Genomic DNA, 23265 nt, shown 5'->3' on the forward strand with positions numbered 1-23265 from the left:
CAGGCCGTTTTTAAGATGTTATGTTATTGTCTTATACTTCATTTTTTAGTGCTCTCTATAGACATTTTGACACCAATCAGTTTTCTAAATCCTTAGACCGTGATATACCAAGGGGAGCAGACTTGTTAGCGACTTTTATGAGCACACAATCCGCATACTTTCCGTAGTCAAAAGGACAAATCTTCACGAAGGCAAAGCCAACTGGACTCTGAGCCAACCATTGACTGCGCAAAATTTTCAAAATGCAATGATAAAGTGGAAACAATCGGTGCCTTTTCTACGAATTCAAACGTGCACGATTTTGTGACAGAGTTCGATGAATGGGGAAGGGTGCGCGTACGACGAATTTAGTTGGCACAGGCATGACGTCTGAAAGCGTTACATGCACACTGTAAGCTTAGCTGGAGATTGTATAGCTTGTGCCGATGGCGGTGCAGTGCACGCTATACCTTTGCACAGATACGCGCGACCGAATAGAAAGACGCGAACCTGCTCGGCGGCCCGGGCAGACATAAATAGTGTGACACACAGCAGCAAAAAAAGCTCGGGCGGCAACGCATGACTTATCACAGCTGTCCATTGGCGGGACGACGCGACAGAAAGTGCGACGCGAAGCGTGCTGTACGCTGCGGGCGCCGAACGAGGTGAAGGCGAGCGTGGTCGCCGTCGTCATGGAAACGACCAGGTGCTCTCGGAGCGCGCATTACCGCGTCGCGCCGTTATCGGCAAATTGAAAGCTCGGGTCGTTCTCTTTGCGAACCGTGACGTCGCGTTAACCGGCAGGCACGTTATATACACTCTGTCTCGTTCAAAACCATGCAGCGTGATGAACGTTATATAGAGGTGGCGCCAGGCTATGTGCGCGCCGTTGAAGAAGCTATGAATAGCTATACACTGAAGAAGCCGTACAGCAGACGTAAACAAGCTGTTCGGTATAGTCAACGTACTCGTGAATAGCGATCGAAAACCTGGTGCCCGGTTTAAGGCGACCTTGACTTTGCTTTTCCTCTGGACGTATTTAGAAGAAAAATAATCGATGCACTTAAATTCACCGCTGTGGCGAATTTGAAAGCCTTCGATGTAGTCATAGAAAAAAAAAAAAAAAAAAAAAAAAAAAAAAAAAAAAAAAAAACATTGTTCGGGGTGCACATGCGGGCTATCAGGGACAACGCAACGAACGGTTCCAGGTTTTTGTTGGCGACTGAGAGTTATTTGGCGCGCGCAGAAATGTCAGTATAAACGTGCGTTTTATTGTCAAAAAACTGTTCATTGACGAGCCGTTGAAGAACAACAGTGCTCTTGTCGAAATGTCGGAAAAGGACTCATGTGTCCCTTTAATTTTGCGTTATTTAGGGAGGTATACGACTACGGTAGCCACGGGAAACAAGAAGAATGGAGCGGGTTTTTACGGTGTGTTATACTATAATACTATAACGGGGAGACTTCTAATAGAGTGCCCACAACGAGGCAGTAGCGTCATATTTCCGTCTGTGTTCTGTCTGCGAACCAGTGAACATTGCCCAACCTCATTTTTCCACCTGACCTATGTTTCATGACAGATTGTGAGCGTCCGAATAGTGTCTCTCGCTGCTACATCTAATGCAGGAAGCTCTCACAACAACGAAAAAGGGTTTTCTTGCTTCCTGATCATAGAATAACGTCTTGTCAATGTTTAAGGACTAATACTTGCAACATATTGCGAATGGATAAGGGAAGCGCTTATATTGCGTACTTTTAATTAAGTCGTTATGCACACGTCACTGCATGTACATGTATTGATAGATGTGGGACAGCAGGACAGTGCATTCTTCGATATTTGTCGTGCGTGTTTATCAGCGCCCTCGTTCTTCTGTCGTTACATGCCACCCGCTTGACTCTCCCTCGCCGTATAGTTTCGGATTCGTTGTTGCGAAGAGAGTACTGCGTTATAATAGCGATTCGCCCGTGACTGGCGCTTCGCAGTGCCGGGCTCATCGCAGTGCGGCAAGCGTCCGCCGTGCACGCCGGACGACTACTACGAGATGCGCAGCCCGTGCGACCACCGCAGCAACATGACGACGGTGTCGTACGACTGGGTGTCGCCCAAGGTGTGCGACCCGCACCACCCGGACTCGGTGCACCTGCCGGTGTCCGGCATGACGGTGCCCTGCCCACCCTGCAACCCGGGCATGCATCACGGGAACCGGCACATGTGCGACTACTGCCCGCCCGGCAACTACTCGGACGGATACAAGGGTGAGAGAGAGAGCACGCGGGCACGATGCGTCGAGAGAGAGAGATAACTAAAAAGTCAAAGTGGACGTCGACCACAAGCATAATTAATAATAAGACGTTTCAACACCCGTACGAGATCCTTGTTCACAGCGAAAGATATTACACTATGAACAAGGCTCCCGCGTGGGTGACGAAACGGCTTGTTATTATTTAGGCTTGTGATCGGCGTCCAGTTTACCTTGGACTATGATAAATACCGAACAGACGAGCTTTTCACCAGACACCGCTTGACTTCAGAAATAAAAAGTAATTATGGCGTTCCAAGTCTCAAAGTCACAATTAGGCTATGAGAACTAACAGAGGTGTACCATCGCTCTTTTACAACTGCTAATCGTAACAGTCGCGCAGGCTTGAACACTTAAACGTAGAATCGATGTTATTAAAATTTACAGATGAACTATGCACGTAGCTTCAGGGCATGGCGTCATGTTACACATAGTGTAACATGTTGCACGTTCTGTAACTTGACGCGTGGCGCGGCAGTTATATACTTATGGTTCACTCCTTTTAAATTTTACTCCGACTGATGTCAACTTCGAACCTCATTTAAAAAAATCTAGACATCCACACTCATGCGAATTATTGACGTTACTAAGGCACGTGAATATGTACTTTTATATGAGTTGCCGTCTTTAGAGCGTAGTTGTTTGCTTCGGGTTAATTTTGGCCCCCCTGAGGTTCTAAAACGTGCACTAAAGACGTAGTACACGAGTACATGGAGCCTACGTAGAGCATGACGTCAGGAGACAGAAGACACTCAGATTGGTAGGCACTAGTTTGAATACGCGGGATGGCGCACACGTGTATGGTGAGAACGTAGACACGGCCGACGCGGGTCAAAGTGTAGTATCTGTTCTTATCAGCTTAATATCTGATAGGGGTTGTATTTGGACCCAAGATATTAAATTTATTTTCGCAAGATGGCGGAGTGCTTGAAGCCTGCTTCACCTCCGCCGCGGTTCGGATACGTATTGCACTATCTTCGGGAGTTTTGGTCTATGGACATCGATCCGCTGGAAACTAGCCATATACAGCTTCGCTGTAAATATCTGGAGAAGTCACGCGCAGAGCTGCAGCGTAGAGCTACAGAACTGAGAATGTCACGCGCTGAGTCACGCGTAGAGCCGCAACGTATAAAGCTGCAGAACTGAGAACGGGCGCATTTGCTATCTACTCGTGTTCGTCCAGTGTTCTTATCGATGCCTGTATCTAAACTTGGCCGCAAGCGCGACTTCCCCCGCTTCCCTCAACTAAACGATCAATAAATACATACTGCAAGTGGAGCGCAAAAAAAAAGTTCACCGATCATTACGATACTCCCCAATGGAAATTTGAGCGCAGCTCTATACGTGTTTTCATTTCGCGATATATTGGCTATCGTGTGCCACGTTTCAAACGGAGCGAAGTGTGGCGCGACTGCCTCGCTAATCGGGAGATCACGACAGGCAGCGCGTGGGTGCCGCGTGGGCGCGATTCGCAGCAGCCGCAGCAGACAGACCTCCGCTCATATAATGCTTTGTTTGTATGCAGACGACGCGCGCTACTCTGACGCCATCTCGTAGACATCGTCACCGCAAAGCCCGTCTTGCACGGCACTACGCTTTTTATCTCACGCTTTCGCCATACCCTTCTCCTCCACTTCCTGCCTCATGGTTCCGCTTCACCCTCCTCCTCCGCTTTTCTCCTTGCATTCTCTTCGCTATCGCCGTCTTTCGTCTCCCGCTGCGCTCCGCGTTCGCTCGGTTACACCGAGGGACAACGAAACAGGGACAGGCGGAGGGAACAACAAAGCGCACGTGTTGTACCCTCCGTCTGTGTTGTTCCCTCCGTCTGTGTTATTCCCTCCGTCTGTCCCTCTTTTTTGCGCTTCACTTGCAGTATGTCGTACCAACGAGGCCGAATTTCTTTCTACCCTTCTCATGAATAAATGCATCTACATCATACTTTCCTGTGGCCTCTCTCTGATTTTTTGAATTCCCTGCTGGTTCACAGAATGCCAAGACTGCCCCGCATCAACAGTGCCAAACTACGGTTTCTTCCTGAAGACGTGGCAAGAGCTTCCAAGCAACATGGCGTCGCGCTGCATGAGCCTGCAAGGTGAGCTGCCTACACGGCGGACATCGATGAATGGATTGATTTTATGAACGCGCCTTTGAGACTGGGGGATGTATTCCTCGACGATCGCCTCGGCGATACTATCGCCTTCGCGTGACGTAGGGCTCAACCAGCCAATCAGCTCATCCGATTTCGCTCAACCAGCCAATCAGTGCGCGCCTGGCGGCGATACTGTCGCCGAGGCGATACTATCGCCGAAAGTGATCGTCACAGAATACGTCCCAGGGTGCTGGTAGCGCCACCAAGGTGGTTATTCTTGTCTTTATGAGGCGTCTATTCTCATCCCTTAAGATCCGTGGTTCGTACTGACAAACCATCGAATCTTAATATAATTTATTGCCTTGAAGTCTTTTCCTTCTGTATATACCATACCTTTGCGCTATATACTGCAGATGTTGAGCGCCTTTTCATGTCTCTTAGTGTGGGCTACCAAAACGTCTCCCATTTGTTTGTGATCGGTCAATGATACGTGATTTTGCGAAACTTTCTTTTTTGTTGGATCTTTGTGTTCATTGCCTCCCGTCTTTTTTAAACTGCAAATCGCTTGCTTGTTGGGATTATATTGCTTGTAAGGATGCTGTTGAATCATTACTTTCCCTCGATGCCCAAATTGGGGATTTTGGTTAACACTATTTATCGAACAGTCCAAGATCCTTGAGCGTTACAATGTACCAAGATGAGAATAAGCAAATCTAGGACTGCCTTCTAAGATACACTTCATAACCTGAGAGTTCATTTTTGAGCAAGAACGGAAGTGTGGGTTTCTTTAGGTGCAGAGGGACCTGTAATTCAGTACCTGCCTTTTTGTAAAATGCCTGTCGATATTTTTGGACGCGGTGACACCGTACCTCTCATACACCGAACCCACCCTTTGCCTAGCGCTTATCTTGTCGTTAGTGTTTCTATAAAACGATAGAAATCGCTATGCTTCCTTTCGCGTTGTTTTTATTTCGTATTTATCCGTACAATCTCTGCTTTCCTCTAAGAATTTATTCTACCTCGTTCTCCTTTTGGATCTTCGTTTCCCTTTGCTTTTATACATCTACAGCCACGGTCTCAAAATTTTACGTCTCGCCTCAGCAACAGCGTGTTCAGGGGTGTCTGCTGCAACACATCGGTATAACGAAACTCCCCGAATAACGAAGCTGCGCGTGCACGCAGGCTGGGGCTGCCGCAACGCGACGGCCTGGAAGGCGTCCGGCAGCTACGTGCAGAGCGGCCAAGGACACGGCGAAGACGCCTACCTTATCCTGTCGCTGGACGTCGGAGGTTTCCGACGCCGCGACGTGTTCTTCGGCGGCCGTACCACAGCGTACGGCACCGTCAGCTTCACCTTCGAGCTCGACTGCTCCGGGCAGTGCGAGCTCGTCTTCATGTCCGTAAGGGGAATTCACAGAGTCTCTCGCTTGCCTCGCGAAAGCGCCATTTAACGTTGTCTTAAACGTCAAATGCGATGTCGAGGCCTTAGTTCTGTAGCAGTCTCAGTGACGTGTGAGAGCTTTTGGATTGAGCACTCGCCAGGCAAGTTTGAATCTGAACATTTCAGGTGCATCAAATAACGCGATACGTGAAAAAAAAAAAGCGAACGTTAGTAATTTTGCGAAGATGCATATCCTGGCGAACACAAACAGGTGCCAGGTTCTGCCACCAAAAGTTAAAGCAACACGTGTGAAATTAAAGAAAAATAGTTAGGGGCATTTTTATCGAGCATGTTTCAGAATGAGAAACTTATTACATGCGGCGTGTTTCACCTCATAAAGCGTATTCGCGCAGTGAAGCCAGAGTGTCAGATACAGATGTTGATAACGGCGTCGCTGCTCGTGCAATTCCAGAAGAGCACGCAGGCATTAATCGAAGCCAAGTTTCGGAAATGCTGAGACATCGCCTAGTACGTCTTTCGAAGTTTCGTAGTGTAGCGTCGCACTTGCTGGCCACTGACGGTTGAAAGCGCATGACTTAGCATTTTTGTCAATAATCATGCTGTTGCATTACGGGTAGGAATGTAACGTAATACAGACGCTTGCTTGCTTGCTTCATTGGAGCTTCAGCAGTGGAGCATGCGAAGAAAAAAAAAACACAATGTTCTTGCTTGCGTTTCAGTCTAACACAAGGCAAGGCGTGTCAGTCGTGAAGTCTTGGACTGGCAGGCAAGAGAAGCAACACTACACGTGAGTGCAGATTATCAATCCCCATTTCGTAAGACAAAGAAGAACAAAAGTTACTCAACCCTTTCAAGCGCTACTTGCATGATTGCACACGCCAAGACCAGAATTGGAAATCAGAATTGTGAATGAAAATATTGACACTTAAAACGTGTTGTGTACCTCTTCATGGCATTCATGATTGCATCTAGGTTGCAATGTTGCAATTGTGCTAACGAAAAGAGTTAGAACATAGACGTCTGGGTGGCGTCAGTATGTGGTCATATTCTCTTCTATCGTTTTTTTTAACAGTCAGTATGTGTGCATCAAGCAGATTTCTCAAGTGGCTCGGCGTTTTCTAAGATGTCTACACCAACTCGTGAAGCTCGCCATTCTTTGTTGAAACTTTCTAGTTACACGGCATGTCATGTGACATAATAAACTGTGTTTTCTTGATTGAACTAATTCTGGGAGTTGCTTTTTAGGGGTATTTCTGAAAGTTACTTCTGAGAGTTACTACTGAAAAGTACATCTGAGAAGTACATCTTAGAGTACTTTCTGAGACTAACCCTAGTTTATATAGTTGACGTCTCCATTCTGTCTTTGACGCAGGTACTACGTGCAGCAGAACGACAGCTACACTTTCAGCTGGGCGTTCCAACGGTCGGCCAATGACCCGGCCGCGCCGCGCAGCAACCGGCGCCGCCAGCAGACCGAGGACTCGGCCATCATCTACGACATCCACGTGACCAACACCGTCCGCGGCGGAGCCGAGAAATGCATTCCTTGCCCCGAAGGGAGCGAGGGCAAAGGGTGAGACGACGAACTACTCATGCGCAGTGCGAGCACTGTTCTACCGAGACTCTAGTTGAATTGGTCGCAGTATCTTGTTCTCGAGCACTGAATTACAACGAGCACTCATTTTGATAAATCAAAGAGCTACTATAGTACTGTGCGAGAAAACCTAATTCTGCTACGAGGAAACTCAAACATTTCTACCAGACCTGCGCGCGTCGGGGCAATAGCGAACAATTAATAAAATAATAAAAAAGGTGCTAGGGCCTTCGCATTTTAATACAAGACCACTTATATTGCCCCTGGAAAAAAGTCTTTCCAGCAATGCATTCCAGTTTAAAAGTGAAGCCGACTTTAAGGGTATCGGTGTAAGCTTGGTCTTTGTTAAGCTGGCTTTCCTACGTTCAGTGCTGCAGTGAATGAAGCCTACTTGCCGTATGCGAGCGATGCGATGCGAACGAGTCCCGGTAACGTTATCGCGTTCTACTCTTAAAGGCGAAGCTTAAGCGTCCTCCAAGTTTTTATTCTAGGACCTCTTTTTGTATACTACTCGGCAATGTAAATATGTGTAAAAAGACATAATATTAAAAAGAAAGAACAGCAAAAAAAGCTATCCGTTTTTCCCCCAACATCTTGACTCTGCACGTGATCTACCGAACAGTCGTCAATGGCACGTTCGCGTCGCGCTTTCCAGGTGCATCCCGTGCGGTCCGGGCCAGTACATCGAGGACCGCGAGAACCTGGTGTGCAAGCAGTGCCCGGCCAATACGTACGTGACCGAGAGGCTGCCGTACGGCGTCTCCTCGTGCAAGTCCTGCGGGCCAGGGCTGCGTAGCGAGAACGGACAGGCCTGCTACAGCGACTGCCGCGTCTACCTTCAGCAGGGGGACGAGTTCGATTTCCACACGCTGCCGTCGTGAGTTCGCCCTGTGTGGCACGTATCCCTGCATGTGGCACGTACCAGTCTTCAGTTGTGAACTGAATCGCCGAAGGTGTGGGTGAACATAAAAGACAAAAAGCAAAGCGGGTACAAGAGCTTGTTGCATTAAGAAGCTGTCAATGTCTAGGGAATTTGTGGCCCAATTTCTCTTTTTCTGTAGGCAGTGAGAACAAAGGACAGGTCGAGACAGGAGAAGCGCTGTTAGTGTGTGCACAACGATGAATGATCAACATGCCCAAATCTATTCCCTTCTGAAGTTCACTGAGACGCGATAAATAGTTATAACATGGAAAGTTTAGACTAGTTTTGATTTCCTTTTAAGAGCAGCACGACCGAGGAGTTGAAGATGCAAAAAAATGAGTCACCAAGAGCGTTGCTACTGACAACAAATATTTTTATAGGAGGGAACAGCGAGTACGCGTACAATATTATTGGATACGGAAACCTATGTTATCATGTATACAACTGTTCAAACATGACCCCTCTCATGACAATCGACCTTATTGCAAGCATGCTAATGACTAAATTACTGGCGTAAACATAGCCGGGACGCTATAAAACTTGCATCAACATGAAATTTGTATGAACTTGTGGTCATGTCATTGACATTTACATTCTACTGCATATACGCTTAGACGTGCTCGTCCGCAGGCCAAGTAGCCACTTCTGTTACTGCTTTTTTTTTTCACTCATTAAATTGCAAGCTATACAGACGAGCATAATTGTGCCAGCACGGATATATGAATGCGATGTGCCGGCGTGTCTCGTTGCAACAGGTACCTGGAAGTCCGAGGCCGCAAGCTATTCACGGCGAGCGGAACTCAGTACTACCACGTGTTCAACATCAGCCTCTGCGGCAACGAAGGAAAACCGGTGGCGGTGTGTGGGAACAACGTCACGTACCACGTGAGTCCTAGCTCCTCGCACCGCCTTCCGTAATGTAACTTTACCTCCCCCTCTCTCCCCAGCATAGGGTAGCAAACCGGATATTCCGATCTGGTTAACCTCCCTGTCATTCCCCTTTCTTCTGTCTCTCTCTATACGTATTCAGCGGGAACTTTCACGCCTTGCATTGTCGCCACTGCGTCCCTGTCACGCGTTTTTTTTTTTTTTTTTTTTTTTTTTTTTTTTTTTTTTGCCGCACCTAATCCCTGCAGCAAGGCGGCACGAAAGCGTTTCCTTAGCTACCACTTTTATGATCATGGCGGCATCACCGAAGTGGAGGCGTATCACGAGAAAAAAAAATACAGGAAAAAAGACGATGCTTTTATAAAGGGATGCAAAATTACGCTACGCGTATTGTCGTTCGTTGCCAAGTGTGGGTTAGTGCTAGCGGTAACTTGTGGTAACCATGAACAATGCGAGCGAGAGACGATGAACAAAGAAAACGACAGGACCTTCCAACTAGTTTGTTTTCCCCCCACACCGACGTTATATACTCGTATACATATATATATTGTGTCGTTTTCATTGGCTATGTCTGCACTGTTAGTGGTGGTGGTTCCCTTCTTACATTTCTTGCGCTCACTTTTACGTATTTCACTGCAGCGATTTGGCAACGGTAACACAAAATATAGTTTTATAAAACAAATAAAAACAAACGAAAATAGCTGCTCCGCTCTACAACCGCACACTGTTGTCTTTCACCTCCCCTAATTCATCAGGGGTGACAGCTTTTTTTTTTTTTTCTTCTTTTTTTTTTTTTTTTAGGCGATCAGCTTTACTTTTCTTTGTCTCCCTTTCACCCGTATTTCGGAGTTGGTGGTTGAACTTTCACCGCCGATACAAAGGGCACTTACTCTTGCGCAGCTGAGTTGCGGGGACGTGTCTTCGTCTCCAACACGTAAATATCAACTAGAAGACCTTCGATATGCGAATGTATAGTTCTCAGAGACGCGTAGTTTGAGGTACGACATTTGCAGCGGTATAAATTAAGCATTTCATCAAATTTTATTAAACACCCAGGGTTATTCTGCAAGTTATGAAGATATACGGCATTGGGCGCGATAGTGCGAAGGGGGAACTTGGCTCCGTTGAAGACGTGCCTTCGTAACATCGTTGTGCATGTAAGTGAATAGCTGGGCCTATCGGCACGCGAAAGCTTTTGGGCGTCTGAATGTTTAGATGCTGTGGTGGAATGCTCGGAAAGGACAGCCCTCCTCCTCCTCCTTGCCGCCCTCTTTCTCTATGGCGGCTGCAGTAGAGGGCTCAGGCACCGCTACATATGTACTCGTTAACGGTTCTGTTCTCCGCGGAATTACGCAGTGAAACAACGAACGCTACCCAAATGTCCTTCACTGCAACAAATGTACGCCTTCGAGCGTGTCTTTCCTTAACAAAGCGAACAGCCTTCTAGAAGCGTTCGGCTACACTGACAATCATCACCGATGGCTTCTGCACAATTTTGTTTGTCGAATGCAGATGCAGGATGAGTTCTCCGGCGACAATGTCAGGTCCCAGATGTGCAGATCGACAATCGTGCCTTCGCAGCAAGCCGACATCGGCTCGCCGCTGGCCATCCAGTCTGTGAGGTGAGTCACGACTCTTATCTCGTACTGGACTCTTTGCAAATCGTCGCTTCAACCACGTTAAGGTATACGCCCGCGTTTGCGAGTGTTTCAAGTTGTTTCCGGAGCAACGGGGTTCATTCACACAGGCGATTCGCAGAGGCCGCGCGACCAAATTGGTCGCAAAGCGACCGGTTATATATGGCCGCAAATGGTCGCTTCAGTCGAAAAGCTATACTGTTTTGGGTCAGCCCACTCGCTGCATGATCACGCAGGTGTGAATGAGCCTAGAAGCGCGGAAGCTTTGGCGAGTTTATATGACTCGATGATGTAGCTGCAGTACAGCGCTAAAAGAACGTGGACATATATGTGAAGAAAAGGCAGGACGAGCTAGACAGGAAGAGCGTTCGTCCTGTCTTTTCTTCACCCGTGTCCGCGCTCTTAATCGCGCTGTGCAGCCACATCGTGAAGCGAATGAGCCCCAACATATTTTCTCTGCGCTAGCTCAAAACGTTTTGCTCCGCTTTTTCTTTCCTTCCTTCCTCTTTGAAGCCTGGGAGACGAGCTGATTGGCATCACGACCCGGCCATCGTACAATGACATCGACGTCCTCAAGGAGTTCCTCCCAGGTAAGCGCGCCAGTGCCAATAAATGTGCTTTACATCGCGGATCGATTTTCCTACTGGGAAAACTGCAAGTCTGCGCGTATCTTTAAATTAAGAGCCAACGACGAGGCCCAAGTACTCGTAAGAAGCAAACCACCCTGCGTTAGGCGCTTCCTTTCGTGTTGTTTTTCAGCGCGTCTATACCACAATTGAGCAAGTTGAGCGAGTTGGTTTCCGTTCATAATAACAGTACAGAGTGCAAATGAAGAACGATGACAAGATAGAAAACAGGACGAGCAATCAGTCACAACTGAAGTTTATTAAGGAAATCACGCGATGTATACACATGTCAGAAAAGCACCCGGCATGTAACCTATCGCATTGCGCGACGTAATGTGTGCATCAGTCAGTCATCCGTCACGCTCTCGGGCAAAGACGTGCAATATTTGTCTGGGCATTGAATGTAATTCTGCAGTGTGTTCATGCACACGTGCTCTGGTGAATCTAGTACTAGGTGACTGTGCTTGAATCAGGATGTCATGGTTTTTTTTTGGTTTTTTTTTATCTGCCAGGTGTTGTTCTGACACGTATATTATAAATCACATGATTTCCCAAACAAACTTCAGTGGTGCATGAGTGAGCCTTAGTCCTGTATTCTGTCTTGTCCTCGTTCCCTTTTTGTGCCCCGTACTTTCATTATGAATGTACGTATGTATACAAACAGCGCTCGTTTCACAACGCTCACGTCTCTGTGATGACCTTGCAGGTCCTGGCCAGAAACCCGACGTGCATTTCTTCTATTACTCTGCCACGTGAGTAGCAACCGTCGTGGTGTTTTTCCATTCTGTCATTGCTGTTTTTAGATCAGTGAGGCGGCGGCGGCAGCAACACCAACACAGAGCTGAAGCGCGCTGAAGGTGACAGTGCATGAACCAGGTTTTGTGCCCAGGATGAGTGCGAATTCATTTTTCCACAAGTGTAAATGTGTTCCGGGGCCGAATTGCATATGAAGCTGTAATTTTCAACACGTCGTGCTTTAGAAACGTCTAATTGTGGCGATAAAATTACGTCTGCCTAGATCTGAACACCTGAGTGACGACTGAAGTTTTTATAACAGGTCACATTTATAGAGAATATAATGTCGTACAGAGTTCCACGGAATACCGTCTGGTCAGACAAAATAATTGTTAGGAATGAAATAGGTCACTGGCACCGGTCAAAATGACGTTTCGAGATCCGTACGGATCTTTTGTTTACAATGGAAAGCCATTTAGGCAGAAGGTTCTTAGTGAATATAGTTCGTCTATGCGGCACGCTATGCGTCATGCGCTCAAGGCGGCTACTTCTGCCTTCTGTATGGCCGGCTTTCCATCGTGAACGAGGGATCCGTCAGGATCTCGAAACGTCATTCCATTCTAGAGCACTGCACGGGCCTGATTTTTCGGCTCGAGCCCGGCCCGGGCCCGGGCGTACATGACCGAGACCAGCCCGGGCCCGGCCCGGGCCCGTGGTTCCAAGCCCATGCCCGACCCGGGCCCGTGCTACTGAGCCCGGGCCCGGCCCGGGCATTCATTATTAAGCTTAGCTAGGGCCCGCGTGTGCATGACCAGGCCCGGCCTGTAAGAAAAAAAAAATTCTTTTTTTTTTACTTAAAGATTGTACTGTATCTGTCAGCCTCTAGTTTTCGAGGTTTAATCAGCTGCAGTATATAAGCAATCAAAGGCCGAACTCTTTGTTTCTCCCACGGGAACATCAGTAATCTGGCCCATTGCCTGTGCTACTATTTTTCTGGTGGTGCGCATGCACTTACCTTGATTTGTACGACATGGTTCTATGATGTCATTTAGCATGCAAATATACAAGGCGTTTCATTTTAGCTGAACCGAAATTTTAAAGATTGCCTGTAGGTAGCACAGTTATAATCCTTGATCTAAACTACTCGATGATGCGGCCATTACTTCCACGAGAAATCAAAATGCCTAATTGAAGAATTACCATAATTACGCTAATTATCGTTTTAATTAATTATTTTATGGCACATCTTTCAATCTATGAATTATAGCCGCCGAGTTCGCAAGGCGTATCCACTTGGAACGAATTCTCAGGACTAAAACAGTTTCGAGATAATAATTTTCGAAATGTCCGACGAAATCAATCAAACCAAATCAATTTATTGTCCAGTTTACATGCTGGACTGTCATTTTGGACTAAAAGCTACATATGTAGCTTGACGTGACCCAAAAGACCAGGCAAGGCAATAGTACAGCAAACAGTGTGCACACATGCACAATAATTCAGTTTACAGCTATGGCTGGAATTCCTCATAGACGAAATAGCTATGAACGGAAAGAGAAAGAATATTTGTGTCACGGCGAATTAACAGAATTGGAAAAAGTTTTAACAGAATGCATTTTAAACAACACTACAATAACAATACTAGCTATACAAAACAACGCAACACCAGCTATACAACATAGCATGAGACTGAATTTTACAAGATCAACATTTGCTAAGAAAACGAAACAGGATTTACATTATATACTCAGAACCATACACAAAAGCAGAATAATTATCACATCAGATAGATTACAAGCGACTAAAGTTTTGCTGAGTTCTTTCTTACTGAAATTACCGCCATTTTTGTATCTGATCAAAGTATGATCTGAAGTATGGATTTGACCATATCTCAGGATTTCTTGTGTTGGCATTAATGCGACGACGCTCTAAGGAGGCTAATTGTTTTATGTAGTTCCAAACTAATTCTGACATGGATGGCCTTATGGATGGTAAAAACGCCTAATTGAATATTTACCATAATTACGCGAATTAACTTTTTAATTAATTATTTTACGGCACGTCTTTCAATCTACGAATTATAGCCACTGAGTTCGCAAGGCGTATCCACTTGGAACGAATTCTCAGGACTGAACCAGTTTTGAGATATTAATTTTCAAAGTGTCAGACGAAATGCATGAGCGTTCCAGTTCACTTTTTGAGGAAAACGCTGTTGTATGCATTGAAGCACAAAAGTAACTGGCCTTAGCGCTAAAATAACGCCATAGTATCGACACTGGTAATAGCGCGATCATAAAAGCGGTAACATGGAAATGGTTTGAGGAGTGGTTCTTTGTATAATTTATTTTTCCATCCGGCGTACGCAGAAACAATGTTCGTTTTGCTGCGGAAAAGAAAACACTTAATATTTGCGCCAGTCTTGCATCGTGGCGGTGCAATGCTAAAGAGACAGCGGAGATGATGGGCACCTAGCTAGTCCTCGACTTTTGACGAAGCTATAAACTAAGCACGCGCCTACCAAAAACGTCATCCCCAGGGCGCGATTTCCCGGAATTTATTTATTATCCTCATTGATTTATCTGGAGCGCGTTAGCTGTCGTTGCCACGACATTGGCTATCGATTGTCTATTGCAGGCGGCGCCATATATTGGCCACGTATCGCGCTTCGCGCCGAGGGATAGGCTAAGCACTACCAAGTTATCAGGGAATGGATGGCGCTATTGATTATTGATCCATTATTGATTAGCTATTGATTGGCTGTCGATTGGCTATCGTAAGGTATTGGCCACGTATTTGGGCAGGCTAAGCACTACAAATTCATCCCCAGCATTTCCGGGAATTTATTGATTATTGATCGATTATTGACTAGCTATTGATAGGCTATCAATTGCCTATCGATAGGCAATTATTCCCCACCATTCTTAGCTGGACTTATCCAGGCTCAGCTTCGCTAGTTCACAGGTGTATGTGCCATTGCGCTTGGACCCTTTCTACACTGCTGCCAGGATCGGCCCACATTTTTTAATTCAGCGGACACATTAGGCCCGGCTGAAACAGCTCCGCTGTTAAAAATGAGAACTTCATCTGTTTTACTATTTTCTTTGATAAGATATAGTCATCTGATAAGATATACAGAGAGCGGTGTGGATCTGAGAACAAACGGGGATAACCGATATTCTAGTTGACATTAAGCGGAAAAAATGGAGCTGGGCAGGCCATGTAATGCGTAGGATGGATAACCAATGGACCATTAGAGCTACAGAATGGATACCAAGAGAAGGGAAGCGCAGTCCAGGACGGCAGAAAACTAGGTGGGGTGATAAAGTTAGGAAATTCGCAGGTGCAAATTGGAATCAGCTAGCGCAAGACAGGGTTAATTGGACATCGCAGGGAGAGGCCTTCGTCCTGCAGTGGACATAAATATAGGCTGATGATGATGCTGACAGTCATCTTGCACGTGTCACTTCAGCTTGGCACAGAATGCATTGAACCATGCAATTCATAACGGTCGCGTGTGCTCGAAGGCCTACTTAGGCCCTTCAATGAGCGGGCCCGATTCTGGCCCGGGCCCGTGGCTTCAAGCCGGAGCCCGGCCCGGGCCCGCGGCTTTAAGCCCGGGCCCGGCCCGAGCCCGTGGCTTTAAGCCCGGGCCCGGCCCGAGCACGCCGACAAACTCTTCGGACGGCCCGGCCCGGCCAACACCACCTAGACTTGTCTAGGTGGTGTTGGCCCGGCCCGCGGGCCGGGCCGGGCCCGGGCTTTCGGGCCGGCCCGGGCCCGTGCAGTGCTCTATTCCATTCTGACTATACGGGGTGATCATTTTTAAGTTTTACGGAATTTAAAAAAAATGCCTGTTGCAAATAACACAATTCTGGTCTCTGAGCCAGATTATCCACAGAGGCATGACATTACTTGCACGAGAAATCGAAACACACATTCAACTACAGTGTAGACCGCTTATAATGTAAGTCGCCGGAGTCGCGAATATCCGCGCTATAAGCGGTACTGCACTATAACCAAAGCAACAATTTTCAAGGCCCGCACATATGCAAAACATGTGCACCGAGCCGCCACGCGTATGCGACAGTCGAGGAATGCGGCTAGAACGTTTGCATTCAATTTACAGTCGTATCTCGTTAATTCGAATCAAATCACGCGGCACCGCCATAGAGTAAAAGCTTAGGAGAGACCCCTCAATGTCGCGCGCGAACAAAAAAAGAAAAAAAAAGAAAACGCGGCTGAAATTTCACCCTCTTTCAAATGGCAAGGTTGCCGATTCTGCGTTGCGCCGGAATATGCGTGTACGTGCCGACGTCTCAGCCACGCTACCGTAGCCACGCGTAGGAAATGGCATGCTGTGAACCCTTCTTTCTCCTTATGCTTCCTCTACTTTCTAGTCACGTGTTGACCTTGCACGCTGCGGCTACGGCACAGAGGGAAGCAGCGACGCTGTCCCAGGCTGGCCAACGAAACTGCCCAGGCCAGCAAACGCCCGCTTCCCGATAACGGTAGAAAACGAAACTTCGGGGAGCTGGCGCCTAGCCGGCTGGAGCGGCGGCGCCTGTACGGCGGCGGGCGCGCACGGTGACATTCGAAAATGAGGGCGCTACGAGGGAGGGCGAGGGGAGCCACCGAAGCGGCGGAGTTGCCGAAGCGAAATCCGCTTCGCTGCCACCCTCCTCCCTCACAATCCACGGTCTCCGCGTGGGCCCTTCGCCGTGCCGTGCCGGCGCCGCCCGCTCCCTGAAGTTACTGCCGTTATCGTGAAGCGAGCGTTGGCCGGCGTTGGCAGTTTCGTGGCCCTCGCTCGCTATGCTCGCCGTGATATTGCACGACTCGCACTCAAGATTCTGATTTCAGCCTCACTGGCTGTTCCTTCGCACCACGTGCCCTTCTCCTCCACTTCGTCTTTCTTCTTCGAGCACTCCTTGGGGCGCCCGCTTGAGGGGAGCATTCGCCGTCGACGCTGACTTCCGTACTCCCAGGCAGCCGCACTGTAACCGGTATTTCGTTTCCCGCAACTGCACTATAAGCGATACGATACATGGAGTGCTATGGGAAAATTAACGGGAGTCTGAAAAGACCGCACTATATCCGGTCCTGTACTATAAGCAGTTACGTTATAAGTGGTCTATACTGTAATTAACAAAAGTTCCACTTGGTGTATCCACTTGAAATTAATTTATAGAATGACACCAGTTTGGAGATATGCGCTATCAAACTCGTCCTAAAATTGCGTCGCTGTTCCACTTACTTTTTTTAGCAAAGCGCTCTTTTATGCATTGAAGCACAAAAGTAACTCTCGTCCTACACTTTGCGAAAATATATCTCGAAACTGGTGTCATGGTGGAAATTCATTTCGAGTGGCTACTTCATGCAATCTCATCGGCTACAATTCGTAAATTGGAATATGGGCCGTATGGTAATTCATTATGAAGTTAATGAGTGAACTTTCGTTAATTAGTTGAATATGTGTTTCGATTACTCGTGCTAGTAATGTCCGCCTCTCTTCGAATAATCCACCTCAAGGACAAGAATTACGCTATCTGCCACAGACGATGTTTAAAAATTCCGTAAAACTTTCAATGACCATCTTCATTCCTCGACTTTGCCAGAGACTGCACAGAGTTTGTGCGTAGCTCGTTCTCGAATGTGTCTCGCAGGCCGACACAGGCGTGCCTCAAGGGTCGAGCTACCACCATCACGATGCGGTGTGACAAGAACGCTGGCGCCAACGGCACCGTGTCGTTGCCCACCTCGTGTCCCGACGGAACGTGCGACGGCTGCACCTTCCACTTTCTGTGGCGGACGGCGCTAGCCTGCCGCATCTGCAAGCCGGACGACTACCAGGCGAGTGTCTATAGAACATCCTTTCAGCCGCGTTGAAGCTCGTTGATTTGACTCATCGAAACAGTGCTGTTGTAAACGGTAGCCTTACAGTTAAGGTGGGAGCCTGGTCACAGACTACAAATCAGAAAAAAAAAAAAAAATGTCACAGTTTCGCCCTAAGGGCGAAGCAATGAATGCGATAGCAACACAGCAATGTCATACGAAGTAAGGTGAGCGGCTTTGGTAGCAATATGAATTGTAGTAAACATGAGCGGATTAAGTAAGCAGGTGTGCTGCGGCGTAAGTAGACCGACATGAAGAGAGACTCGATGACCACGAGAAGGCGCGTGTGAAACGGTGGTGTTGATGAGAAGCGCTTCCCGTGGGCAGCGCGTGCGAAGGGACACACCTGTAGCGCTGCACTGCCGATCCGGGCAGCATTGCGTGTGTAGCGTGCGTTGGAAAATGTGGCCCGACTATTACGAACTGAATGAACAAGCGTGGTGTGAGCGCGCACAAACACGAAGAGATCACACTGAATGACAGCAGACAACGACTGTCAAAACGCTGGCAGCAAGCATACGCCGCAGCGGGCGAAGGTACGTGCGGTCTATCGCTTCAACGGAAACTGAGCGGCGAATGCACTTAAAGGTCAGAGCCGTGTGGAGATAAGAGACGGTGCGAGCGAGCGACGAGCGCGGTTGTTGGCAGAGAAGTGCCCCCCCCCCCCCCCCCCCTGCTCCCTCCGGCGCTGGCTTCCTGCTTCCTTGCTTGCGCGTGGGAGATTGAGTGCGTTCGCTCTCCGTGATAGCGCGCGTCTCCGCACGCTTCCTCTCGGGCATACGGCGCGCGGCGAAGATTTTATCTATAGGGAACCTCACGGCGACGACGACGGCGACGACGACGGCAGAAATCCGGTTCAAGTGTCCATATAATTGCTATCGCAATAAAAAAAAAGAAAGCTTTATTCTTTCAGTTACTATGCTGAAAACATGGCAGATTTATGTAATGCTAGTGTATATTTTGATTATGAGGTCTCTTTGTTGTATATCTCTACTGTTCTCAATTCATGCACCTTATATTATCTTAATTTCACGAAATGTCTCCGGAAAGTCAATTCCTCAGATTTCGCAAACAGTCCTGGGTTTCGACGACTTCTGTATGATCGAAGGAATCGAATAAGACTAAGCTTAATTGGTGTGTGACTGCGAGACTTCGAGGAAGACTTCCATAAAAACTCTCTTAAGTGTGAAATCTGAAGTCTCTCTCTCTCTCTCCATATATATATATATATATATATATATATATATATATATATATATATACTATATGCACCCGATCAGTGATTGCACCAGCGAAAACCGTGATGCATAAACGTATTAACGTATCAACCCTCTTCAAGCGCAGGTGGTGAAAGGCGAGTGCGTGGGCGGCGTGCAGAAGCTGCACTACATCTCGCCCCAGGGCTGCATCCCGCGCGGCAGCGCAGCAGACACCATGACGCGCACGCAGCCCTGCTCGATGATACCGCGACAGCTGCAGATCATCATCGCCATCGGGGTCGGCCTCGGCGTGCTCCTGTTAGGCCTCCTCGTCTACTTCTGGAAGAAGAACAGGAGGTGCGCCACGTGCCGTCCTTTATTTAGCGGTTGTAGGGGGAGGGGGGCGGTGTCTCATGAACTTTCGCCCCGCACGATTTTATTATCGGGAACCCTCAGCAGTGATAGTAATACCCTGGCCGAGAACCCTTATTTCGTAACAACTCTTCAACCGCGTTCTTGCGGCCTCTCTATAGGGTGTCCCAGCTAACGTTAGCCAAAGCTGTTCAACGAAAAAAAAAAAAGATTAACAAAACACGGTCTAAGATAAGATATTAAGACCTACGGTGTTCGGTTGTTAGAACGCTGATGACTCAATACCGTAGGTATTATAATAGCACCTATTTAGCACCCATGTATACTTGATATAACATCCCATATACTAAAGGTGTGCGCGAAAGCATCACCATCCTAAACCAACCTCCTGGTTCAGGCTGGAGTACAAGTACATGAAGCTGGTCCAGTCCAGCTCGGGCAAGGACGGTGAGCTGCCCGCAGCCGAGAGCTGCGCCATTGAGGAGGACGAGGAGGACCACTTCGAGAACGGCGGCTACGACGCCAAGAACAACAAGGGGCTCCTGCAGAAGTTTCGCACCGTCCGCATCGGAAGCGGTAAGGTGAGTTTGTTGTTTCGGGACAGGCATTCTTGTTCCGTTCTCTCGTTTGATGCGCAACTATACCTCCGTCTCTCTCTCGCACACCGCTGCACGCACGCGCGATGCACGTACCGTCTGCATGCAAATAAGCAACGCTTTTCTTATTCTTCTTTTTCCTTTAGTTCGAACACAACTTTTATAAAGATTGCCTTATCAGCGTGAATTCCTTCTTTGCTGCTGAGCTGACGATCGAGAAGGGGCGGACATGCTTGGTGCATTGGAACGTTATGTTTTTGGACTGGGTTCATGCCTGCACTAAAAAAAAAAAAAAAGAAAAAAAAAGAAAGAAAGAAGGTTGCACCTTTTGAGGTGTACTTTTGTCCCGCGACAATAATCGTCATCCTTCTTTCTCGCATTCCCTTTCTTGAAAACTCTGCGCTCGTTACTTTCCTGTCAACAAAAAATGCTATGTCACGCTGATAACGCCCTTGCCGTTTGTGACCTGTAAGTACCGGGCGCGCAGCGTTAAAGAGAGGAAACGCAAGCAAGACAGATGAAGATTATTCTCGTGCGACAAAGATACACTCCAAAGGGTTTAAACTTTTTTTAGATAAAGTCCGCAACTGCAGGGCGGCCATCGTGGGACCATAACCCAAGATGCCGAGTCTCACGCTTGGCTATGTCGGCTGCGCTAGCCGGCCATCGCCCATTTTAACGCGATAGCGTAAGGGGCCCCGTGTCGCAGAAAATCCGGCGTCGGCGCCGGCGTTAGTGGCGGAGAAAATCATCCCGAACCACCCGACCGCGCAGGCGCTCTGCGTGGCGCAAGGTGTTAGTGAACAAAAAATTAATTTCTCACAGTGAAATTCGTCAGGAAAATGGTAAAGTACACCTTAACCACAACCTACAGACATGGTGGCGTCGGATTGTAATTTGAATGCACGAAAAACATAATTCTGTTACGAGGAAACTCAAACACAAACCCCTTTTCCAGCATTTCTACGCATACCAATAGCGGCGCGCTCGGGTAGGTTACTTGCGAAAATCCTATCCAGATGGCGCTCGCATCTTCGGCAGGTCAAATTGGTACTTAGCCTGCCTAATGCGTTTTGGGCACGCGCGCGTGTCGGGGCAATAACAAACAACTAATAAAATAATTTAAAAAAGGTCCTAGGGCCTTCACATTTTAAAGTAAGATGACTTATATTGCCCCTTGAAGAACGTCGTCCCATAAACGCACTTTTGTTTAAAAGTGAAGCCGACTTTTAAGGGGATCGGTGTAAGCTGGCTTTCCCACGTTCTGTGTTGCAGTGAAGCCTACTCATAAAGGAATATGCGATGCGAACGGGGCCCGATAACGCCAGTGGCGCACTGACGGGGGGGGGGGGGGGGTCGGGTGTTGTACCCCCCCCCCCCCCACGCGTCCTACCCCACCAGTCCAACATGTACCTTCAGTGCTCTGTTCACATTGTCATTACAATTCAGGAGGCTGTTTGAGGTTGAATTTCCCCAATTAACAAAAACACTCTATCACTGTCTTGTATTTATTCAGTCACTCTTAAATTACTTTGAATAAAACGCTGAAGAAATAAAGCTCGTCATCATCTTTGGTGTCATTATATTAGCATAATTATTAGGCATTTTATTTGCAGTTGGATTCATCTGGCTAGAGCAAGGAAATTGCATATTATGCAAAGTGCTTGCTTCCCCCCCACCACAAAAATTCAACCCCCCCCCCCCTCTGGCAGAGATCCTGGGTGTGCTACTGGATAACGCTATCGCGTTTCATTCTTAAAGGCGAAGCTTAAGCGTCCTCCAATTTTTTGGCACTCCTGACAATCTTTCGCTCGGTCCAATCAACGTGGGGCTCCAAGGCCATGTGACAGTCTACGCTTGCAACCGGCTCGGAAAGGGGTCACGCTGACGGTGGGGATGCCGCCTTGCACCCCACGCGTAAATCGAGGAGGGCATCTGTTCAACGCGGCGCGCTAGCATGGGAAAACAGGAAAATTATATAATTCTAACAAACTTTGCTAATCAATAGAATGACCTGAGAAAGTCATTGGCTTCAACTGCACTGGCTTCTGACAAAATAATGTGATCTGCCTTGTAAACTAATGGCAGCCTCTACACACAACCCTGCGGCAAGGTAGGATTGCACTTCCACTGCAGAAGATAAAAGAAAGGACACCATATCGGTATATTTCTCGCAGGCAAATGCTGCAGCACCCCGCAACTAAGACTTTCTGTTTATTTAAATTATTCCATAGATAACTCCAGTTTGCATAAGTCGGTGCTTGACGAAAACCTTGTTATAACGAATTTGAAAGGGGAGCCGGAATCGCTTCGTTACATGCATTATTGCATTACTGCAATATGAATCTGTGTGATAAATTCAAGGAAAATTTCACTTACTTCGTTATATCGATTATTTCGTTATGTCCCATACTGTTTAACGAGGTCTGGCTGTAATTCTTACGTTGTTGCTTTGAGGGACGTCGTTCGTAGTGAAGTGTTCCGTATCAATTTGGAAACACCTGGGACCCTTCACCCCCCCGTACGTCTTTTTACCTAAGAAAATCTACCCGCTGGAATGCTGCCACTATTCCTGGGATTCAATCCTGCAACCTCAAGCTCATGAGTGGAAAGCCATAGACACTACTTCCTGTCAATATTTTGCGGTGAAGACGAAATAGAAGGCAAAACTTGAGCTCAATTATTTTTTGTCTCGATAAAAAAAGAAAACTGTTTGCATCATATCTCTGGTCCAGAAATTCGGAGCATTGCTTTGCCATAAGCGCTAAATTTTGCCTATCTTTGCGGGGACCATTCCAATATTCATTCGCTGATTAAGCAAAGGCCAGAACGCAGTTTCCCAGAATTTTCCATCTTTTTCCCAGTCGGGGCTTACTTTCCTATATATATATATAAAATACTGTTATATAGCATTCTCCATTGACAATTAACCGAAAGAAAATTGGAAGAATGATAATTTTTTTGCTTTTCTAGAAAGCTTCAAAGAATGCCATAAACAATGTTGTTGACACATCTATATGACTAAAATGTCACA

The 23265-nt window shown here is 47.4% G+C and overlaps 1 protein-coding gene and 1 non-coding gene across 3 annotated transcripts in view; both read left to right on the forward strand.

The window, feature by feature from the left end:
- Positions 1-23265, forward strand: part of LOC119460945 (endosome/lysosome-associated apoptosis and autophagy regulator family member 2) — an 82222-nt gene that overhangs the window by 56818 nt on the left and 2139 nt on the right. The window contains exons 9-21 of one of the 2 annotated variants that reach the window (XM_037722092.2): positions 1963-2235; positions 4267-4371; positions 5551-5768; positions 6490-6557; positions 7143-7343; positions 8020-8241; positions 9042-9171; positions 10687-10796; positions 11325-11401; positions 12144-12189; positions 17836-18022; positions 19409-19620; positions 20033-20216. In XM_037722092.2, coding sequence (XP_037578020.2) covers positions 1963-2235; positions 4267-4371; positions 5551-5768; positions 6490-6557; positions 7143-7343; positions 8020-8241; positions 9042-9171; positions 10687-10796; positions 11325-11401; positions 12144-12189; positions 17836-18022; positions 19409-19620; positions 20033-20216 — 2033 coding nt within the window. The remainder of the gene's footprint in view (positions 1-1962; positions 2236-4266; positions 4372-5550; positions 5769-6489; positions 6558-7142; positions 7344-8019; positions 8242-9041; positions 9172-10686; positions 10797-11324; positions 11402-12143; positions 12190-17835; positions 18023-19408; positions 19621-20032; positions 20217-23265) is intronic. The other variant, XM_037722091.2, reaches the window with a different exon arrangement.
- Positions 3095-3279, forward strand: LOC119462969 (U2 spliceosomal RNA). Its single transcript, XR_005194319.1, has one exon. It is a non-coding gene; the product is annotated as a U2 spliceosomal RNA (small nuclear RNA).

Source organism: Dermacentor silvarum, chromosome 8 (genome assembly GCF_013339745.2).
Source record: "Dermacentor silvarum isolate Dsil-2018 chromosome 8, BIME_Dsil_1.4, whole genome shotgun sequence".
Classification (NCBI taxonomy): Eukaryota; Metazoa; Arthropoda; class Arachnida; order Ixodida; family Ixodidae; genus Dermacentor; species Dermacentor silvarum.